The 15445-nt window shown below is 36.7% G+C and overlaps 10 protein-coding genes across 10 annotated transcripts; 3 read left to right on the top strand and 7 right to left on the bottom strand.

Moving 5' to 3' along the window:
* Positions 1 to 369: 369 nt before the first annotated feature.
* BDF20DRAFT_898755 (uncharacterized protein) lies at positions 370 to 1118 on the bottom strand. The gene is made up of 2 exons (XM_053082632.1): positions 748 to 1118; positions 370 to 680 (listed from the first exon to the last, which is right to left on the bottom strand). Exons 1-2 carry the CDS (start codon positions 845 to 847, stop codon positions 556 to 558), a joined length of 225 nt encoding a protein of 74 aa, XP_052931268.1. The 5' UTR covers positions 848 to 1118; the 3' UTR covers positions 370 to 555.
* BDF20DRAFT_1004573 (uncharacterized protein) lies at positions 385 to 1310 on the bottom strand. Its single transcript, XM_053074665.1, has 2 exons — positions 748 to 1310; positions 385 to 680 (listed from the first exon to the last, which is right to left on the bottom strand). Exon 1 carries the CDS (start codon positions 1142 to 1144, stop codon positions 854 to 856), a length of 291 nt encoding a protein of 96 aa, XP_052931267.1. The 5' UTR covers positions 1145 to 1310; the 3' UTR covers positions 385 to 680; positions 748 to 853.
* A 602-nt stretch (positions 1311 to 1912) lies between these two features.
* Positions 1913 to 2957, top strand: BDF20DRAFT_991690 (uncharacterized protein; the record flags this gene model as incomplete). Its single annotated transcript, XM_053085357.1, has 2 exons — positions 1913 to 2005; positions 2506 to 2957. 2 exons carry the CDS (start codon positions 1913 to 1915, stop codon positions 2782 to 2784), a joined length of 372 nt encoding a protein of 123 aa, XP_052931266.1. The 3' UTR covers positions 2785 to 2957.
* A 324-nt stretch (positions 2958 to 3281) lies between these two features.
* Positions 3282 to 4243, bottom strand: BDF20DRAFT_207110 (uncharacterized protein). Its single transcript, XM_053074920.1, has one exon. It carries the CDS (start codon positions 3827 to 3829, stop codon positions 3665 to 3667), a length of 165 nt encoding a protein of 54 aa, XP_052931264.1. The 5' UTR covers positions 3830 to 4243; the 3' UTR covers positions 3282 to 3664.
* Positions 3435 to 3584, bottom strand: BDF20DRAFT_829084 (uncharacterized protein; the record flags this gene model as incomplete). The annotated part of the gene is made up of 1 exon (XM_053078292.1): positions 3435 to 3584. A coding segment is annotated over one exon (150 nt), but the record flags the coding sequence as incomplete, so codon positions are not given.
* A 101-nt stretch (positions 4244 to 4344) lies between the features above and the next one.
* On the bottom strand, positions 4345 to 5144 carry BDF20DRAFT_829130 (RmlC-like cupin domain-containing protein; the record flags this gene model as incomplete). Its single annotated transcript, XM_053078295.1, has 3 exons — positions 4345 to 4514; positions 4610 to 4726; positions 4766 to 5144. The coding sequence occupies 3 exons, from the start codon at positions 5142 to 5144 to the stop codon at positions 4345 to 4347; spliced, it is 666 nt and encodes a 221-aa protein (XP_052931263.1).
* Positions 5145 to 5768: 624 nt separating this feature from the next.
* BDF20DRAFT_991687 (nucleoside diphosphate kinase) lies at positions 5769 to 6636 on the top strand. Its single transcript, XM_053085356.1, has 2 exons — positions 5769 to 6029; positions 6157 to 6636. The coding sequence occupies exons 1-2, from the start codon at positions 5886 to 5888 to the stop codon at positions 6466 to 6468; spliced, it is 456 nt and encodes a 151-aa protein (XP_052931262.1). The 5' UTR covers positions 5769 to 5885; the 3' UTR covers positions 6469 to 6636.
* Positions 6637 to 7864: 1228 nt separating this feature from the next.
* Positions 7865 to 13569, bottom strand: BDF20DRAFT_207199 (PXA domain-containing protein). Its single transcript, XM_053074921.1, has 6 exons — positions 12417 to 13569; positions 11692 to 12307; positions 11475 to 11626; positions 10137 to 11397; positions 8468 to 10064; positions 7865 to 8369 (listed from the first exon to the last, which is right to left on the bottom strand). Exons 1-6 carry the CDS (start codon positions 13488 to 13490, stop codon positions 8180 to 8182), a joined length of 4890 nt encoding a protein of 1629 aa, XP_052931261.1. The 5' UTR covers positions 13491 to 13569; the 3' UTR covers positions 7865 to 8179.
* On the top strand, positions 13423 to 15395 carry BDF20DRAFT_206952 (deoxyhypusine synthase). The gene is made up of 3 exons (XM_053074919.1): positions 13423 to 13541; positions 13644 to 13938; positions 14030 to 15395. Exons 2-3 carry the CDS (start codon positions 13729 to 13731, stop codon positions 14915 to 14917), a joined length of 1098 nt encoding a protein of 365 aa, XP_052931260.1. The 5' UTR covers positions 13423 to 13541; positions 13644 to 13728; the 3' UTR covers positions 14918 to 15395.
* Positions 15048 to 15413, bottom strand: BDF20DRAFT_917299 (uncharacterized protein; the record flags this gene model as incomplete). Its single annotated transcript, XM_053084549.1, has 1 exon — positions 15048 to 15413. One exon carries the CDS (start codon positions 15411 to 15413, stop codon positions 15048 to 15050), a length of 366 nt encoding a protein of 121 aa, XP_052931259.1.
* Positions 15414 to 15445: the final 32 nt, after the last annotated feature.

Raw genomic sequence — 15445 nt, 5'->3', positions numbered from 1 at the left:
CATACTGTGGATTCCCTTTTTTTCCCATCATGTATTTTATGGCACCTTAGAATACTTGCATCTTGTTATTTGTTTAGCGTTTATAGAAGCACCTGCAAATGTAAGTTCGAATTGATTTGGAAGCCCGACATTGACATGAAGATAGACAGTAGCTCCTACAGAGCAACATGGCAGGTGCAAGAGGATTCCTCTACTATTGCACTGGGTATTTCACTATTATTCGTTTTCTCAACAAAAGTATACAGTACAAAAAAAATAAAAAAAAATAAAATAAAATTAGTTTGGTTGCAATTATAACGAGGCAAAACTACTAACCGTAATTAGTTCTACCAATCTACAAAGCAACAGCAAACGCAATACTCATCTTCTTTTTTTTTTTCTTTTGAGAAGGAAATTTTTTTAGGTTGTTTATATCATTTGCTACTTGTAACGCTTGTTTAGCTACGATGTATTCGCAGGTTGATATTGGGATGTGTATTGTTGTTAGTTTGTAGTATATTGAAGATATTTTTTATATTTGTATTAAAATTTGTAAATTGTTCTTCACTAATGCGACTATTCCCTTGAAGTTCGAATGGAGGCTGTTAGATTAGTGAAACCGACAACTTGACCACCTTGAGACAGTGAAGCCTCCTTAACAATGACTGGTAAGCCCGTGGATTGTATTTCAGAAGTCATATCTAAATAGAAGAACCGTTAGTATACAATGGTTAAATATAACTTGTCGAATTCTTCAAGTGAACTCACTCTCGAAGATAAGCAGATTTCTATAAAGTCCTTTCGAAAGATATATGTGTTTGCAAGCGGTTCCGTTAAACTGGAAGTCTGCGCAATCACACGCCTTCATCTGCTCTTATGCTACAATAATTTCATAACTGATAATGTGATTCCTAAACGAGCATACACGACAACCAGTACTTTGATTATTTTGACCAAGATCAGTTACTTCAGTAACCAACGTTGAAATGATGGCTTCAATTGTGGCTTCTGCATTTGTTTCGCGGGAACGTCTTCTTTCTTCTGGGCTCATTCCACCGATGTTGAGATACATTCTGTTGATATTTTGGATGTAATCCGATAATATATCATTCACAATAGTGTGTAACATACGATTAACGAAATTAATTGTGCCAACTTTCCACATAGTTGTTGGTCTCGAATAATTGTGATTGGAAAGCTGCAGACCATCGCACAAAGCATCGTTTTCAAGGTATTTTCTTTTAAAATATTCCAAGAATTCAGTATATATCTGAAATTCTTGGATGAATTCTCTAATGTTTGTGATAAACACTGATATGTTTCGTTCTCCCCCATTAATCTCTTCAAGTTCATCATAAGTGATTTATGTGCTTGTAAATTTAAAACTGAACTTTCAAGCTTGCCCAGTTCACGGATTTTAGATATCCATATTCTTGTTACATGAAACAGGCATCATTGCATTATCACGTTGGGATAAACGGCTGTTATGGCATCAAATTCAGCCGTGCCCGTGCCTATAGGGATCCTCTTCAACCCATTGAACCGAAGACTGAACCGCCAGAATTACAGAAAATTTCGGATGGGCAACATTGAATGATCTTTGGTGAAAAAGAATGCTACTGGGCAGTCTTTTCCTGTTATAGGATGACGACTGACGATATATAAGATACCTCTGTCAACATTTGTAGTGCAATGTGTTGCGTCTAAGCATATACTTTCTGAACCAAGAAGTAGGCCTTTTTGCCAAGGTGAAACCAATCTCAAAGAGAAGGTGGTTTCGAAATCATTGGTAGTGAACGTCTAATATCCTTGCCCTTGAAGATCTGTTAAACATTGTTTAATTGAATCAACACGTTTATAAAAAACTTTTTTTTGAAAGAAAAACGTCGTAGATCGTAGAATGGATCATTTGATCTCCTATCGCCGATATTAGATGCATTATGCTCGAAGTGTAACGCCAACAATAAGTCAACTTATTCATATGGGGCTAGAGGCGGTGCTCTTTAAATTGGCAACAAGACTTGTGGTATTTCCATACCTTCTAAAATATATAAAGACGAATTAGCCACAACTTCAAATACTAGACACGTATTATGATCATAGAATCATATTAACACTTAGTACACGTCACCTTGTACTCTAGAGACATACGTATACATAATGCTGCATTCCTATTCGATGATAATTTCAGGAACGAGTATTTAACTCCTTCTCTCTTCCTTCTTTCTTTTGTTGTCAAATACAAACATTCAGTTTGTCATGAACACTCCCCTCTCTGATTTTCAGTGTATAATAAAAAGACTAAAGGAGACTCATTTCACCTTATAGTTATTTCTAAGTCGCGTTCACTAAAAAAATATAACAACCACAAATATCACAAGACTTACCTATAAACTACTTCGTGCGGTTAATTTTTTCCTCTTTCCTCATTTACCAATATTATTATCATGGCTGATTTAACAAAAGGTAAGCATAATTTGGTTGTTTTTTTTTTAATTCAAGTGTTTGAACAATAATTTTTTGCAGCTCTTAAGAAATTACTGTGGAAAATCCAAATTCAAATCCACTCTACACTGGTTTGCAAACAGCGACGATCATCATAAAGAGCTCATCACTACGTGGTTTGAAATATACACCACTTATGATGATGCTATGTCAAATGTGTTGAGAAAATTCAAAACAGAATACTATGTCTCTACGAAAACAAATTACACGTCTAAAACAGTACCAGATCTCAGCTCTCTATTTGCTCAAGCCCAACTGCAAAAGTCGATTACGAAGAACGAGACAGAATTTGGACAATAAACAATACAGCCAAAAAAACCATACTGAGATTGAAATTGCCGTCCCAGGTATAGTATCAGCAGAGCATTTACAAAAACCTGTACTGATCAAAACCAGCTCCCTCAGACAGATCATTACAATCCACCAGAAGTTACGTCTTGCGAACGCTCTGTATGTAAACTAGTCTGCCAGTTACATGAAGGTTCCAGCGAGACCAAGTAAACACACGCACAACGATGGTGTGATTACACTTCTAATAATGTAGCCTGCACCTGCCGAATCTGTCACTGCTTCCCTCTCTCCTTCTTCATCAGCTAGTCGCGATTATAATGAGTCACCTTCTTCATTATCTACAACCAAAGCAAAATTGGAAAAATGCATAGAGGTGTGTAAAAGCAAAGCAGGCAAGCATGGATTTAACTTGCTGCAAACTGAAATTCATCAAGTACTAGCAAGTAAGAATATTATCCTCTTGAAGAAATCTCAATACACTTCTTATTGTTGTTAAATGAACAACAAAATTATCCTTAAGTGGAGATTGAGGTTGAAAGCACAGTGCATATGATAAAATGGTTGGCAGAAGAAAAGTTTATCAAATAGATTTTCCACAGTCGCTGAGTTGTGCAAATGCTCTAAGATGCTCACGGTTAACTGACTGAGTCTTACTTTGGTTAAATGATAATAGGATTAAGCCTGGGAGAATAAGGCAGGAGATAAACGCTTTCATAACCTTTTTCTGTTGGCCGGTGAATATCTACCATTATATAGTATCCTCTCTTCTCACAAACGCAATCCATTTCATCCATGGCTTTTTCAAGTAAAATCTATGTAATAGCCAGTGACAGCGACTCAAGGAGCATTCTTTTTTGACTTAAATGGTACTTTTCTTTTACGGTTTATGTTAATTAACCTTTACTTTTTTGACGAGTACTTTTGAGGATTTCTGAGTTCCATTGACACAACAAATTTGGCTGAAATTGCACCAAAGAACTGTATGTGAAAATGCTTTATTGCTGGGAGTGGTCATAATAGCTGGAGTGCCCTGAGCAGACCAATGCTTAGTCATGTGGATGTTAAAACCTGTTGTATCTTAAAAAGACGCAGTTTTCGAGATATTTATGCCCGTCCTACTCCATTTATCATTCTATGCTATACGGTCTGGGTTTTTTTATTGACTGTTTTTTGCTTTTGGATGACGGATGAGTGAGTATCTTGCGAAAGGATACATTCTTCTTTTCTTTTAAGATTTCTAACATTCGTACCGTTCAATGTAAAAATCTTCAAACCATTTATTGAGTGAAACAACTGCATTCATAATCCTAGCATAAGGGCTATCCTCACTAAGAATTGATTAGATGAATCTCATGTCTTTCATCAAGTTATGCCATTGGTCGATGGACTCGGTTAGTTTACTATTCCGAAACATCCCAATCTCTACCATTTTTGAATCTCTTGTCAGGTCTTCTTTTCTTCAAGATTAGATTTGCCAAGCTTAAATGTAATAATGTAGGAATTCTGTTTCTTTTATTTGTGATTCAATGACATATATTTTGTTCTTAAATTGGTTTTGGTGACTTAAAATTACTTGTGCGAGTTGAGGTGGCCACATTTCTTGCATGTTCTGAGCTGATCATCATTATGAAACTTTTCGATAATTGGTTTTAATTGCGTTCCAAGGTCCACACAATGGAATGATTCTTCATAAACTATTTCATGGCAATCATCTTTCTCGCAGTACCATCTTAACTTATCTACACATACATTGAAACCAGTAAAAAGATTAGTCATTTTGAAAGGAAGTGAGTTACACAAGTTTGTTTTTTCTTGTCTGATTCATGTTATATACCTATGTGGTGAGGCAAACGGACCCGTTCAACGACCAATCCTATAGTGTCTTTGTAACGAATAGGATTATGGGGTACCTTGGCTAAATTGTATGTGTACGCGTAGGGAAGAGTAAATCCTTAAAGAATCCCCTTTTTGCTAATTTCTCTCTACTTACGAGGCAGAAGAAACATGCTTCCTTCTTTTACAACTATGTCTTTAAATTCGCCATCTTCGACCACTTTGATTAAAAGGTCACCTTTCAGTTGATAAAACCATTCCTGTTTAAATTTACACAAGTTCGTTATCTTTGTGTTTGAATCCCATGAAGTTTGTTTTATGTGTATGCCTGTATATGTATGTATATGTGCGGGCGGGTTGAAGGGCATCAATACCTCTGTTTCATTTATGTGATAATCTGTTCTCTTATTCGGGCCGCCTACAACCATGATAATTGTATCGTTTCCTTTGTATAAAAGGTAATTGTTCACAGGTGGTTGTAGCTTTTCTGAATGCTCTTCGAGCCATTTGTTAAAGTTGAGTGGAGGCAAAAGCATAACGATGGATGATAAATAAGGTCCAAAAAGAAGAAGCAGGGAAGAAGAAAGAGTATATTCCATATAATGATGTATTTCCTTACCTATCACACATCTGTGACTTTGCCGAAAACCGTTAAATGGAAGAATTAATAATGATCGCTCAAATCAAACAGGAACTGACCTAGATGTCCAACTCAGATCAGACTGCTGTAAATGTAGCTTAGTATTGATTCTGCTTTAGAAACTACGCATTTGATTGGAGTGATTACTAAACAGGGAGTCAGCGTAAAAAACAACGTATCTGAAGCCTAAGCTTAGAAATTCAATTGATGTCTTGAATAGTATTTCCCATTTTCTTGCATAAAACTGCCCTCAACAACTTGCAAAAAGGTCTATATTGTGAAGTCTCTTACCCGTTTGACTTTCTCTTAAATAGCATACTTCTATCTATTGACGAAAAGAATGATAAAGAGTTTGAGCGTGCGTCTACACTTTGGTTCACGATGCCGTGCACAATAAGCACTATTCTTCTAAAAGATTGATGAAGGGGGGTAAGAAAACTCTCGACTTGACAGACCTGTCAATTAAAATAAACAAGCACGTTACTGATAGTTACACACAAACAGAAGGCGTGTTACACCAACTCAAGAAAAATTTTCTCTATTCAATCTAATCAAACACAGGCCCTTCCCCAGTTGGAACGCTTTTTCTTTTTCTCTTTAACCTTTCTTTTCAATACTTGACATTAATTCATACAAAATGGAACGTACATATATTATGGTTAAGCCTGATGGCGTTGAACGTGGCCTTGTCGGTGAAATTATCAAGCGTTTTGAGCAACGTGGTTATCAACTTACTGCTCTCGAACTCATGCATCCCACACGTGAAATTCTTGAAGAACATGTAAGTAATGGGATATACGATCTATAAATATGTGTAGTAAGGACTTGAAGTATATCAATGAAGGCTACGCTTTTGATCGAACAAATGTTAAATCTACTGTGCCTAACACGTTTGTAAAATTGTATAGTATGGCGACTTGAAGTCCAAGCCTTTCTTCCCTTCATTACTCGATTATATGACCTCTGGTCCCGTTGTCGGTATGGTCTGGACTGGTAAGGATATTGTCAAGATTGGTCGTAAGATGCTTGGTGAAACCAACCCTTTGGCTTCTGCTCCCGGTACTATCCGTGGTGATTTTTGTATCGAGGTTGGTCGTAACATCTGTCACGGCTCTGATTCTGTCGAAAACGCTGAAAAGGAAATCGCTTTATGGTTCCCTCGCGGTGTCAAAACTGTAGCTCGTGATCATACCATCCACTCTTTGATCTACGAAAACTAAGTAAAACATGGAGAACGAAGATACAAAAGTATTAAGTTGATAGCGTAGTAATTCCAACCAAAAAAGAAAAAAATAATATTAGCCCCGTCTGTATAGTACAAGAAAGGCACACACTCATTAAGTAGATTAAAGAGGAAGATCATCTTTATCTTTTGTTTCCTCAACGGACAAAATTCTTGATTATCAATTGCCCTAGTGAGCAATGTGAGGGTTGCAACGCTTTTCCTTTTTGTAGCTACATCTTTTCTGAGGAATAGTGCTTCTGTTCAAAAGTCTCTTTTCAAAGGATAGAATGAATGCGTTTTAACTAATATATGTTCGTAAGTGGTGTATTGCACGCTATCCCCTTAATAGCCAAAGCAAAACACTGTATGATTAATGAACGAACATCAATTACTTGTATTGAGACTTTAGCAAGATATTATTCTACATTATGATCAGCACAACGTATCTGCTGACATATCTTATCCACAATACGATGATTTACAAAAGATTTATTGTCAAGTGAATTGTTTATGTTCTTATGTATTGCTCCTAAAAATTCAAATTTGCTATTGCCGTTATCTAGTTCAACAATCACTGTGATGTGTATTGACCTTTGACGTACAAGAGAAAGAGGAGTTTCCCATCAACCATTAAAACACGATAAAAAATTGCTTGGCTTCATAATAGTCAGCTTCAATTGCAATATAACTTGGGTAATGTGAAGTGGTCCTTAATGGAAGTCGTACTTGTTCGTATTGTGTATTTAACTACTAGTGGTTTCTGCTTTATCAACGCTTATCTCAGCAATGACAAAATTTGGTGAAGCACCTTCCTTGGATTTGTATAGTCGTTCTAATAAGAGGTTTTAGTTATAGCTAATCAAGCCTCGAATGTCAAAGGATGCAGTCCTCACATGTTATTGTGTCTTGTCAAATGCGCTGATGGTTGCTTTACCGGTCGCTTTATTGTTTTCAAACTTAGCGGTTTCACTTCCGGTGACCTTAATTTTGCTTGTTTTCTCGCACATATCATATTTATTTACTATTCAGTTCAACTTTACTTATACATATACGATTTAAATAACATTATAAAGTAACTCCTTAAGCCAAGACTTGCCTTTATTACTTCGGTTGTTTGATTAAGATACTGTTATTCTTCAGTGTAACACGTGTACTGTCTATACTATAATTTCCACCCATCCACATGTGCATTATCTGTTTGTCAATTGTCAGCAACTTTATAAAGTAATTGTTATTACATTTTAAATGGCATGTAAAGGGGTAAAAAAAAAGTAGGGCGTATGTTTTTCAATGGGTCCTTAATGTTGAAACAAATTCACAAGCGCTGCCTATCTGTATTAGATTATCACGTATTGTATGATGTTATGCATTCAAAGCACAAAACAAATTAACGAATGGGGACTAAATGGTATTCGTAGCCTAACTACTCTATATTGATGTTATGAGAAAAAGTGTGTACATTATATGGCATTTGTCGTTGTTTCTGCTTGTAATTCAGGGAATAGTGCATAAACGATTTCATCTAGTAAATTATAAACAAGATCTTGGTTGAGCCTTTTATTCTGAAGTACTGAGAATAACCGTCTTGCGCCTTTCCTAGCATTCTGTCTGCCCACGGTACTCCCCAGTAAGTCTATATTACAGTATTAGCAGAAGAGGGTCAGTATTCGAAGGATTTAAAAAAGAAAATGTGTATAGTTAAGGCGTTATAGACCTGGTAACCAAGTGGATAACTTTCGATTTGCTTCGTCCCTTGTCTGTACTTTTGTCTCTAATGTTCTTGGTTCTTTACTTGCCATACGTTCCCCATTTGGCCACAAGCCATCCATAACCTTGTTTAAATATAATAAGATCATAGATGGAGATCGAAGGTGCGTCATCGCTTCCTTCAGTTTTCTAAGTTGAAGTAAAGAGATAGGTTAAAGGTTAACTGTTAAGCATGGATCCTAATAAGTGAAGCAGGTTCGGAATGCATCTGGTTCAGATAATATCACCTTTCAATTGTTCCCTCCAAAATTTGTTGAATGATGATTACAATTGCTTGTCTTCGTAACCAATTTGTCTTATCCTTCAATTCAAACATCTCTATAAATAGATCGCAAAGTGATTCTGTAAAGTGCGCGGTTCCTTCCGCCTTTGTTCCTGTCGTTGTTGTAGGCTCCACCATAACAGAAGGCTCTGTAATTGTTGCTGGTATCGTTTTTTTATTACTGCGAACTGAACTTGTGCTAGAGCTAGTCGAACTGGATATTGAAGGCTGCTGTTCTCTGTTATCGATGGATAGAGAAGAGAATTCCATAACAACTTGTTCACTTAAACGTTGTGTAATTAGATCTAACATTGAAGGTGCGATGAGGATATCATCAATCCCTGCCGCTACTGTTTTGTAAATTTGGCGCATGAAGCCTTTTGAATGATATTGCTGTTGCTGCTGTTGCTGTGATTGCATGTTATTGTTATCAGCAATAATAGATTTTTGTAAATGTTGGATTGATGGTGATGAATTGGTAGAAAGCTGTTGGCCAGTTTTACTACAATATAGTGACTGTAGGGAAGATGTTGAGGAAGATGTCCTATTTTTCGTCGATGGTGATCGTTGCTGAAGCTTTTTTTTTCCTACGTTGCTGTTTTCAAAGGTAACAGTGGACGGACCAGGCACATAGATATTTTGTTGTGACAGGAAAGCGCGGAACTCTTGACTGTTACAGATTTCTGGATCTGCCATCAATGTCCTTAAATATCGCTCTAGACTCACACGTCTGGCTTCTACAAAAGATTTTTGCAACTTCATAAATAAGGGCCATTGTTTTGACGGAAATTCGAACGACTTGACAACTGGATGCTTCTCTTTAAGTTTTTGATGTAGAGCAAAGAATTCACTATAGCGTCGAGCAACGATCCAACCTCCCGAGGCATAACGTTGTTCCTCTGCATTCATGGATGTCGTTGAAGAAGAAAGCTGCTGCACTTCAATAATATATAATGCAAAATCGCCATTCTTGTCTGAGCCTATAGTAGCACTGGTAATATGCACTTGAGTACGTTGGGGTAAAAGAACATTTTCGGACTCTTGCAGTTGATATTGGGATTTTTGATATTGCATTTGTTGTATTTCTTGTCGGAACATACTTTTTGATTTTTTGAGAATACGTAGTTCTTCTACTTTATTTTGTTGCTCTTCTGCTTTGGCGACCAAAGCATCGACAATCGCTTCCTGTGCAATTAATTTTTCAATTTCTTCATTTAGTTGTCCAATTTTGGTAGCAAGCAAAAGGTCGCCGGGTGGTGCCAAATGAATATTGCTATTGTCTGTGTCACTAATGGTACTCGCATCTACTTCAGGTGATGGGTGCTTGTCGTTCTCAGTTGGACTATCAGTAGTTCGATTAATAGTGTCAGTTTCCAGTTTCATTGTTGAGATAAATGGTCCATTGCTTTTGGAAGATGCTATTTCTTCTAGAGAATAATGCTTAAATTCATTTTCAGTGCCTATACCACCATTTGATGTCCAAGTGGGTAAAAAAGATATATTTTGCACTGGTAGAGCAGTAGCTGCTTTTATATTAGCCTTAGATCCACACAAACTGAATGCTGAAGAAGAAGAAGTGGGTTTCTTGGCTCGCATAATAGAATCTTCTACGCTTTGTTGTTCAAGAAGATTACCTTTTTTCGTAAAAGATTTACTTGAAGTTTCAACATCGTCCTCATTCAATGCTATGTTTGCAATACTATTGCTGTCGAGAATGGACCGTAATTCGGCCTCTACAGCATCTACCGTATTGCTGCGTACAAGTGAAGTTCGTTTTGATAATGTTCTTGGTAAGTGAGGAGCTTGTTGCTGCAGCTCTTCTTCCTCCCTATTTTCTGATGATTTCTCAAAGAATAATATGGATTGATTGTCAGCATGTTTCTGTCCGTTAGTTGGGGGGCTTAACAAGGGTGCTGTAAGGGAGGTTGAGGACTTAGCCCGAGGTCGCCGATAATTAAATGGCGAAGGGAACATGCTAGAAAAATAGTTAAATTTTAAAGAAGAATTTTTTATATTGGTGGATATCGATGGTGTTGATGCTATGAGTAGATCACGCTGCTTCTGGTTACTTCTCCCTGTTAGTTGATTGCTATCTGATTGTGACAACAGTGGTTGTGGCGTTCCGTTCTTCAAAAAATATTCTTGAGCAGTAGTAGTTATACTTGATTGGGGCAATAAAGACGAAGGTGACTGAGTTGATGTTATTGATGGTTCGTGCAATGATGAGGGGCGTTTCGAAGCTGCGACATCAATCTGACTACTGTAGAGTTCGCTCTCATCTAAACTTCGCCTAGAATTGGGGGGTGATGTCGATGATACTGTATCATTGCTTATGTTTACATTGTCTATTGCGTTCGCAGATATCATATTGGGCGCTGAAGAAAGAAATTTAAAATAAAGATCTGATCTCTTGAAGTAAGGATAATGCTCCTTCTCAATTTCTCTAAATATATACTGCTGAATTCGCAACAACCGTAATCGAAGTTCATGGATATGACTGGTAAATCCTTGTGCAGCATCATCTTCATTAGCATAGCTTTTCTCTGCTGTTTGTATTATACCTTTTAAATCTGTAATTAGTTGGTCAGCAATATGTATTCGATGAGGAGACAATTCTGTAAAATATGTTTCGAAAACCATTTTCACATCGTCCAAAAATTGTCTTTGTTGGTTTCTACTAGCGGAAAGATCTGTATTGCTAAACCCTTCAACAATAAGCCAGAATTGTAGTTTGATAATTTCCCCGCGACGATCCATAAATTCCATAAAATACGATAGACTAGCTGTGTTTGTCAGTATATCCTTTAACGAGAACCTAATACTGGTAGGAGAAGTATAAGAGGCGACACTCCGTTTCTGAGATCCCATACTAAACAGTTTTGATGTCGAATTTCTCTACACAAATGATTAGAATAAAGTGTTTTACAAAGCATCGTCTCAATGGACATAACCATTATATTTCTTATACCTACAAAGCTACCGTTTTGTTCACCTGACAGAAAAGCAATACGCTTATCTACCCGTTTTTTAGCAACATCTAGCCTGCTCAAGTATGTCATTATGTCCTCTACTTTTTCGCCATCAAGGATCTCTTCGGGATCCCTATCAGCTATATCATGGTTTACTTTCCTCAAGTAAGCATTATGTTATCGAGATAAAACAGCCAAATTGCGATTGAACTGTAATTACCAATCTGTGCCTTTCTTTTTCGAATTTGAGTAACAATATCGTTTCTTACTCTCTTTAAATCAATCAGTTTCCTTTCTTCCTGTATCATATTCATTAAATCCTGGAAAGAGCGTTGTTTTCCTATAGGTAGACCACCAATACCAAATTGCCGATATTCGTTTCCATTACGTTTACTTGTTTTTATTACAGCAGCTGTTGATGGCGTTGAGTTCAAGGAAACTGGATCAAAAACTGATTTAAAAATGTGCAAAAGGCTTCCAACACTATTTTCAGTCTTATATTCGGTACCGTCCAAATCATTATAGTCGCTGTCACTGCTATTGCCAGAGCCTCTGGAATGAGCAGGAATAGTCTCTGTATCTGAAAAAGCCTTGGACATTTCAATATGTTGACGTTTCAGTTGTGTCTTCTGTAGATCACCATCTATATTGTTGGCACTGCCGTTATCGCTGTTTTTGTTTTCGTTTCTATTTAACGTAGTCAAATTATTCAGCCATTTATCTGATATCGATTTTTCGTCATCCCAGTAATCTTGTTGTAGCTGTTGTGTAGAATGTCGATCCAGTACTTCACGTAACTGCTTTACCATTTTCTGTTCGATAATGGCTTTACCTAGCTATATATATATATATATATATATCAAATTAGCGAATTTTGAATGAAAATGAACGAATTAATGAATACGAACGTTCATGGTAAAATAAACAAAGATGATGATACCCTACATATGCATCAATTGTCTGATTCCAGAAATCAGGGTCAGCTAACATATTCATGACAGGCTGCAATACAGAATTCGCCAAAATTTCACGTAGTACGATTTTAACAGGTTCAGACTCTATTTCTTCTTTCAGACTCGCTGCATCGAAAATGAATGGCAATAGCCGTTCAACTAGTTCTCTCAAATAGGCAATTTCTGTAGGTTTAGTGGTAACAACTGCTCCACTCGTAAGTGCTTTATGCAACTGACCAGAACGAAACCGTGAAGCAAGGAATAAATCATCGATCATATTGTCTGCCGTTGTTGGTAACATTTTATTGTTTGATGTTAATGTAGACGATTGTGCTGATGATTGCTGGTGCTTGTTCGTAAAACTATTACTACTGTTATGATCACCAGCAGAATGGTTGGTCGTCGTATGTAAAGATGTTTCAGCCATTCTGAATTCATACATATGAAAGGTTATCTTTGGTATCACCTTGTTTAATATGACGTATAAAATATCCGTTTGTTCAACCCGATGAATGATATTGGTTATAGCTGAACGTATAAGACATTCAACGGAGCCTGGGAAACCAATATCATGGTTGTCGCTAGCATTAATATCAGCAGTCGATGCTGTTGTTGTTGTTGGTGGTGAGATCTTGCTATACCAAGATTCGACAAAATCTCTCATGATATACTTCAAAAAGTTATTTAAGGCTGCATTTATCTCATTGTTTTCTGTTAACTGTTGCTTGAGGCTTTCACTTGTTGAAGAACCTTCAAAAAAATCCTGCTGTAACTTGAGCCATATTGATCTATGAGTAAATTTCATAGGTTTAAATTGTGCTGCTGTCTTTTGATTAGCAGCAACTGATGGGAAAATTGTAGATGAGTTGGATGGTATAAAATATTTGACATAGACAAAGAGTACTATTGAGTTCAGTGCCAAAAGCGATATGAAACTGATCGCTGGTAGCATGAGCAGAGATAGAATATTTTGTGCATAATTACGACTGCTATTATTGCAAATGGCTATATACAATATAATTATAGTGGTAGCAACAACAACTCGACGACCTTGTTCTTTGAACATGCTTTATTACTTTTGTGTTGGACTACTATTATAACATCTATTAGAAGTGGGGTAAGGCAAAAAGAAATGAAAACAAAGTAACGAACGTATGAAAATCAGGAGATCTTTCTTTCAGTGTTTCACAGTTTTGCTCCCGCTTGTGACTGAGTTCAGATTACATTTAGGGAAAAAGTTTTATCAACACACATTATCTGTTTAATTATTCTTTTCAACCTTTTAATACAAACTATTCGCGAAGATGTCAAACAGCAATGAACAGCAACCACAGCCTACAGGAGCTTTGGATGCTGTTTTTGTACAATCAGTAGAAATGCCCGATGATTCTGTCTTGATTCAAGGACCTGACTTCAATAAGAAGCTGTCACTTTCAGACCTGTTGAACAGCTACAAGAAAATCGGATACCAAGGAAGTAGTCTTGGTGAAGCCATTGAAATTGTTAAAGAAATGGTAAAAAATCCATATTCTTGATCTTTTCATTGCAAATCTCTAGGCACTTTCTAATGAAGATTTTCACTTTCATTCAATCAATCATAAATAGAGAAGATGGCGTCTGTCTGATGATCCTATCAACGAAGATGAAGCTAAAGAATATCTCGACCCTGAGAAGCGTAAACAGACAAAGTGTAAAATCTTTCTTGGATTCACATCCAACTTGGTCTCTTCAGGTTTAAGAGAAATCATCCGTTTCCTTGTTCAACACAAAATGGTGGATGTTCTTGTAGCTACCGCTGGCGGTGTAGAGGAAGATTTTATCAAATGCTTAGCTCCCACTTACCTCGGCGATTTCAACTTGAAGGGCAGTGAGTTGAGAAAGCAAGGTCTCAATCGTATTGGCAATCTTTTAGTGCCTAACAACAACTACTGTAAATTTGAAGATTGGATTATTCCTATTTTTGACAAGATGTTAGAAGAACAAAAGTCTGAAAACAAATTCTGGACACCCTCTACGATGATTGAAAGATTAGGCAAAGAAATTAATGATGAATCCAGCATTTACTACTGGGCAGCAAAGAATAAGATTCCAGTTTATTGTCCTGCTATCACAGACGGTTCTTTAGGTGATATGATTTACTTCCATTCTTATAAGAATCCTGGCTTAGTCGTTGATATTGCTGCTGATATCCGCGCTATGAATAATGAAGCTGTGTTTGCTAAAAAGACTGGTATGATTATCTTGGGTGGTGGTGTCATTAAACATCATATCTGTAATGCTAATTTGATGAGAAATGGTGCTGACTACGCAGTGTATATTAATACGGCTCAAGAATTCGACGGAAGCGACGCTGGTGCACGTCCTGACGAAGCTGTTTCTTGGGGTAAAATTAGAGCCGACAGTCGGTCAGTCAAAGTTTATGCAGATGCTACTCTTGTGTTTCCTTTGATTGTAGCTGAAACCTTTGCCAAAGAACTCCATGAATCTCAATAAGCAATTGCAGATTGTTGTATTGCTTTTATTATGTTCTGTTTATGAATAAGTTATTGTAGTTTTAGATATTTCTTTCCTTCATAGATATTAGACCGAATAATACTAGTATTTGTAATGTATAATTATCTATTTATAAACCATTTTTCTTCACTAAAACGTCCAGTAATAGTCGTCTTTCTGTTTTCAATTTGCGTAATTCGCGCTGTGTCACGGAAAACTCATCAAGTAACATTTCGTTTTCTTGGATCACATAATTTAACATAGCTTTTAATGGTATCTCTGCTGGACTATCATCAGCTTTTATCGGATTCTGCTGCCTCTTTACTTTGCTTGCCGTTTTGACAATTGAATTGTTCTTTTTTCTGCTGAGGTCCGCTTTCTTTTCTGCAGGAGAGTTTCTCAAATTACCTTCGGAAGTGAATGAATTATCGTCTATCGACCTTCCAGTTTCTGTTGATTGCTTTCGTCTTTTGATTGAGGTAGGCATATTACGCATATTTGTAAGAAATAAAATTTAAGTGAAAAAGA

The sequence above is a fragment of the Mycotypha africana genome (genome assembly GCF_025528875.1).
Source record: "Mycotypha africana strain NRRL 2978 chromosome Unknown BDF20scaffold_14, whole genome shotgun sequence".
Classification (NCBI taxonomy): domain Eukaryota; kingdom Fungi; phylum Mucoromycota; class Mucoromycetes; order Mucorales; family Mycotyphaceae; genus Mycotypha; species Mycotypha africana.
Note: the sequence above shows the minus strand (reverse complement) of the source record. Positions and strands in the feature narration are given on the sequence as shown.

Bases quoted from the DNA above. Each gene is read 5' to 3' on its own strand.
- BDF20DRAFT_898755 (XM_053082632.1), bottom strand. From the start codon at position 847: ATGAAGGCGTGTGATTGCGCAGACTTCCAGTTTAACGGAACCGCTTGC. The intron at 681-747 runs GTGAGTTCACTT...TCTTCTATTTAG, and splicing joins AAATCTGCTTATCTTCGAGA to ATATGACTTCTGAAATACAA.
- BDF20DRAFT_1004573 (XM_053074665.1), bottom strand. From the start codon at position 1,144: ATGTGGAAAGTTGGCACAATTAATTTCGTTAATCGTATGTTACACACT.
- BDF20DRAFT_207110 (XM_053074920.1), bottom strand. From the start codon at position 3,829: ATGACTAAGCATTGGTCTGCTCAGGGCACTCCAGCTATTATGACCACT.
- BDF20DRAFT_991687 (XM_053085356.1), top strand. From the start codon at position 5,886: ATGGAACGTACATATATTATGGTTAAGCCTGATGGCGTTGAACGTGGC. The intron at 6,030-6,156 runs GTAAGTAATGGG...AAAATTGTATAG, and splicing joins GTGAAATTCTTGAAGAACAT to TATGGCGACTTGAAGTCCAA.
- BDF20DRAFT_207199 (XM_053074921.1), bottom strand. From the start codon at position 13,490: ATGTTCAAAGAACAAGGTCGTCGAGTTGTTGTTGCTACCACTATAATT. The intron at 12,308-12,416 runs GTAGGGTATCAT...ATATATATATAG, and splicing joins ATCAGACAATTGATGCATAT to CTAGGTAAAGCCATTATCGA. The intron at 8,370-8,467 runs GTGATATTATCT...ACTTCAACTTAG, and splicing joins TTGGAGGGAACAATTGAAAG to AAAACTGAAGGAAGCGATGA.
- BDF20DRAFT_206952 (XM_053074919.1), top strand. From the start codon at position 13,729: ATGTCAAACAGCAATGAACAGCAACCACAGCCTACAGGAGCTTTGGAT. The intron at 13,939-14,029 runs GTAAAAAATCCA...AATCATAAATAG, and splicing joins TTGAAATTGTTAAAGAAATG to AGAAGATGGCGTCTGTCTGA.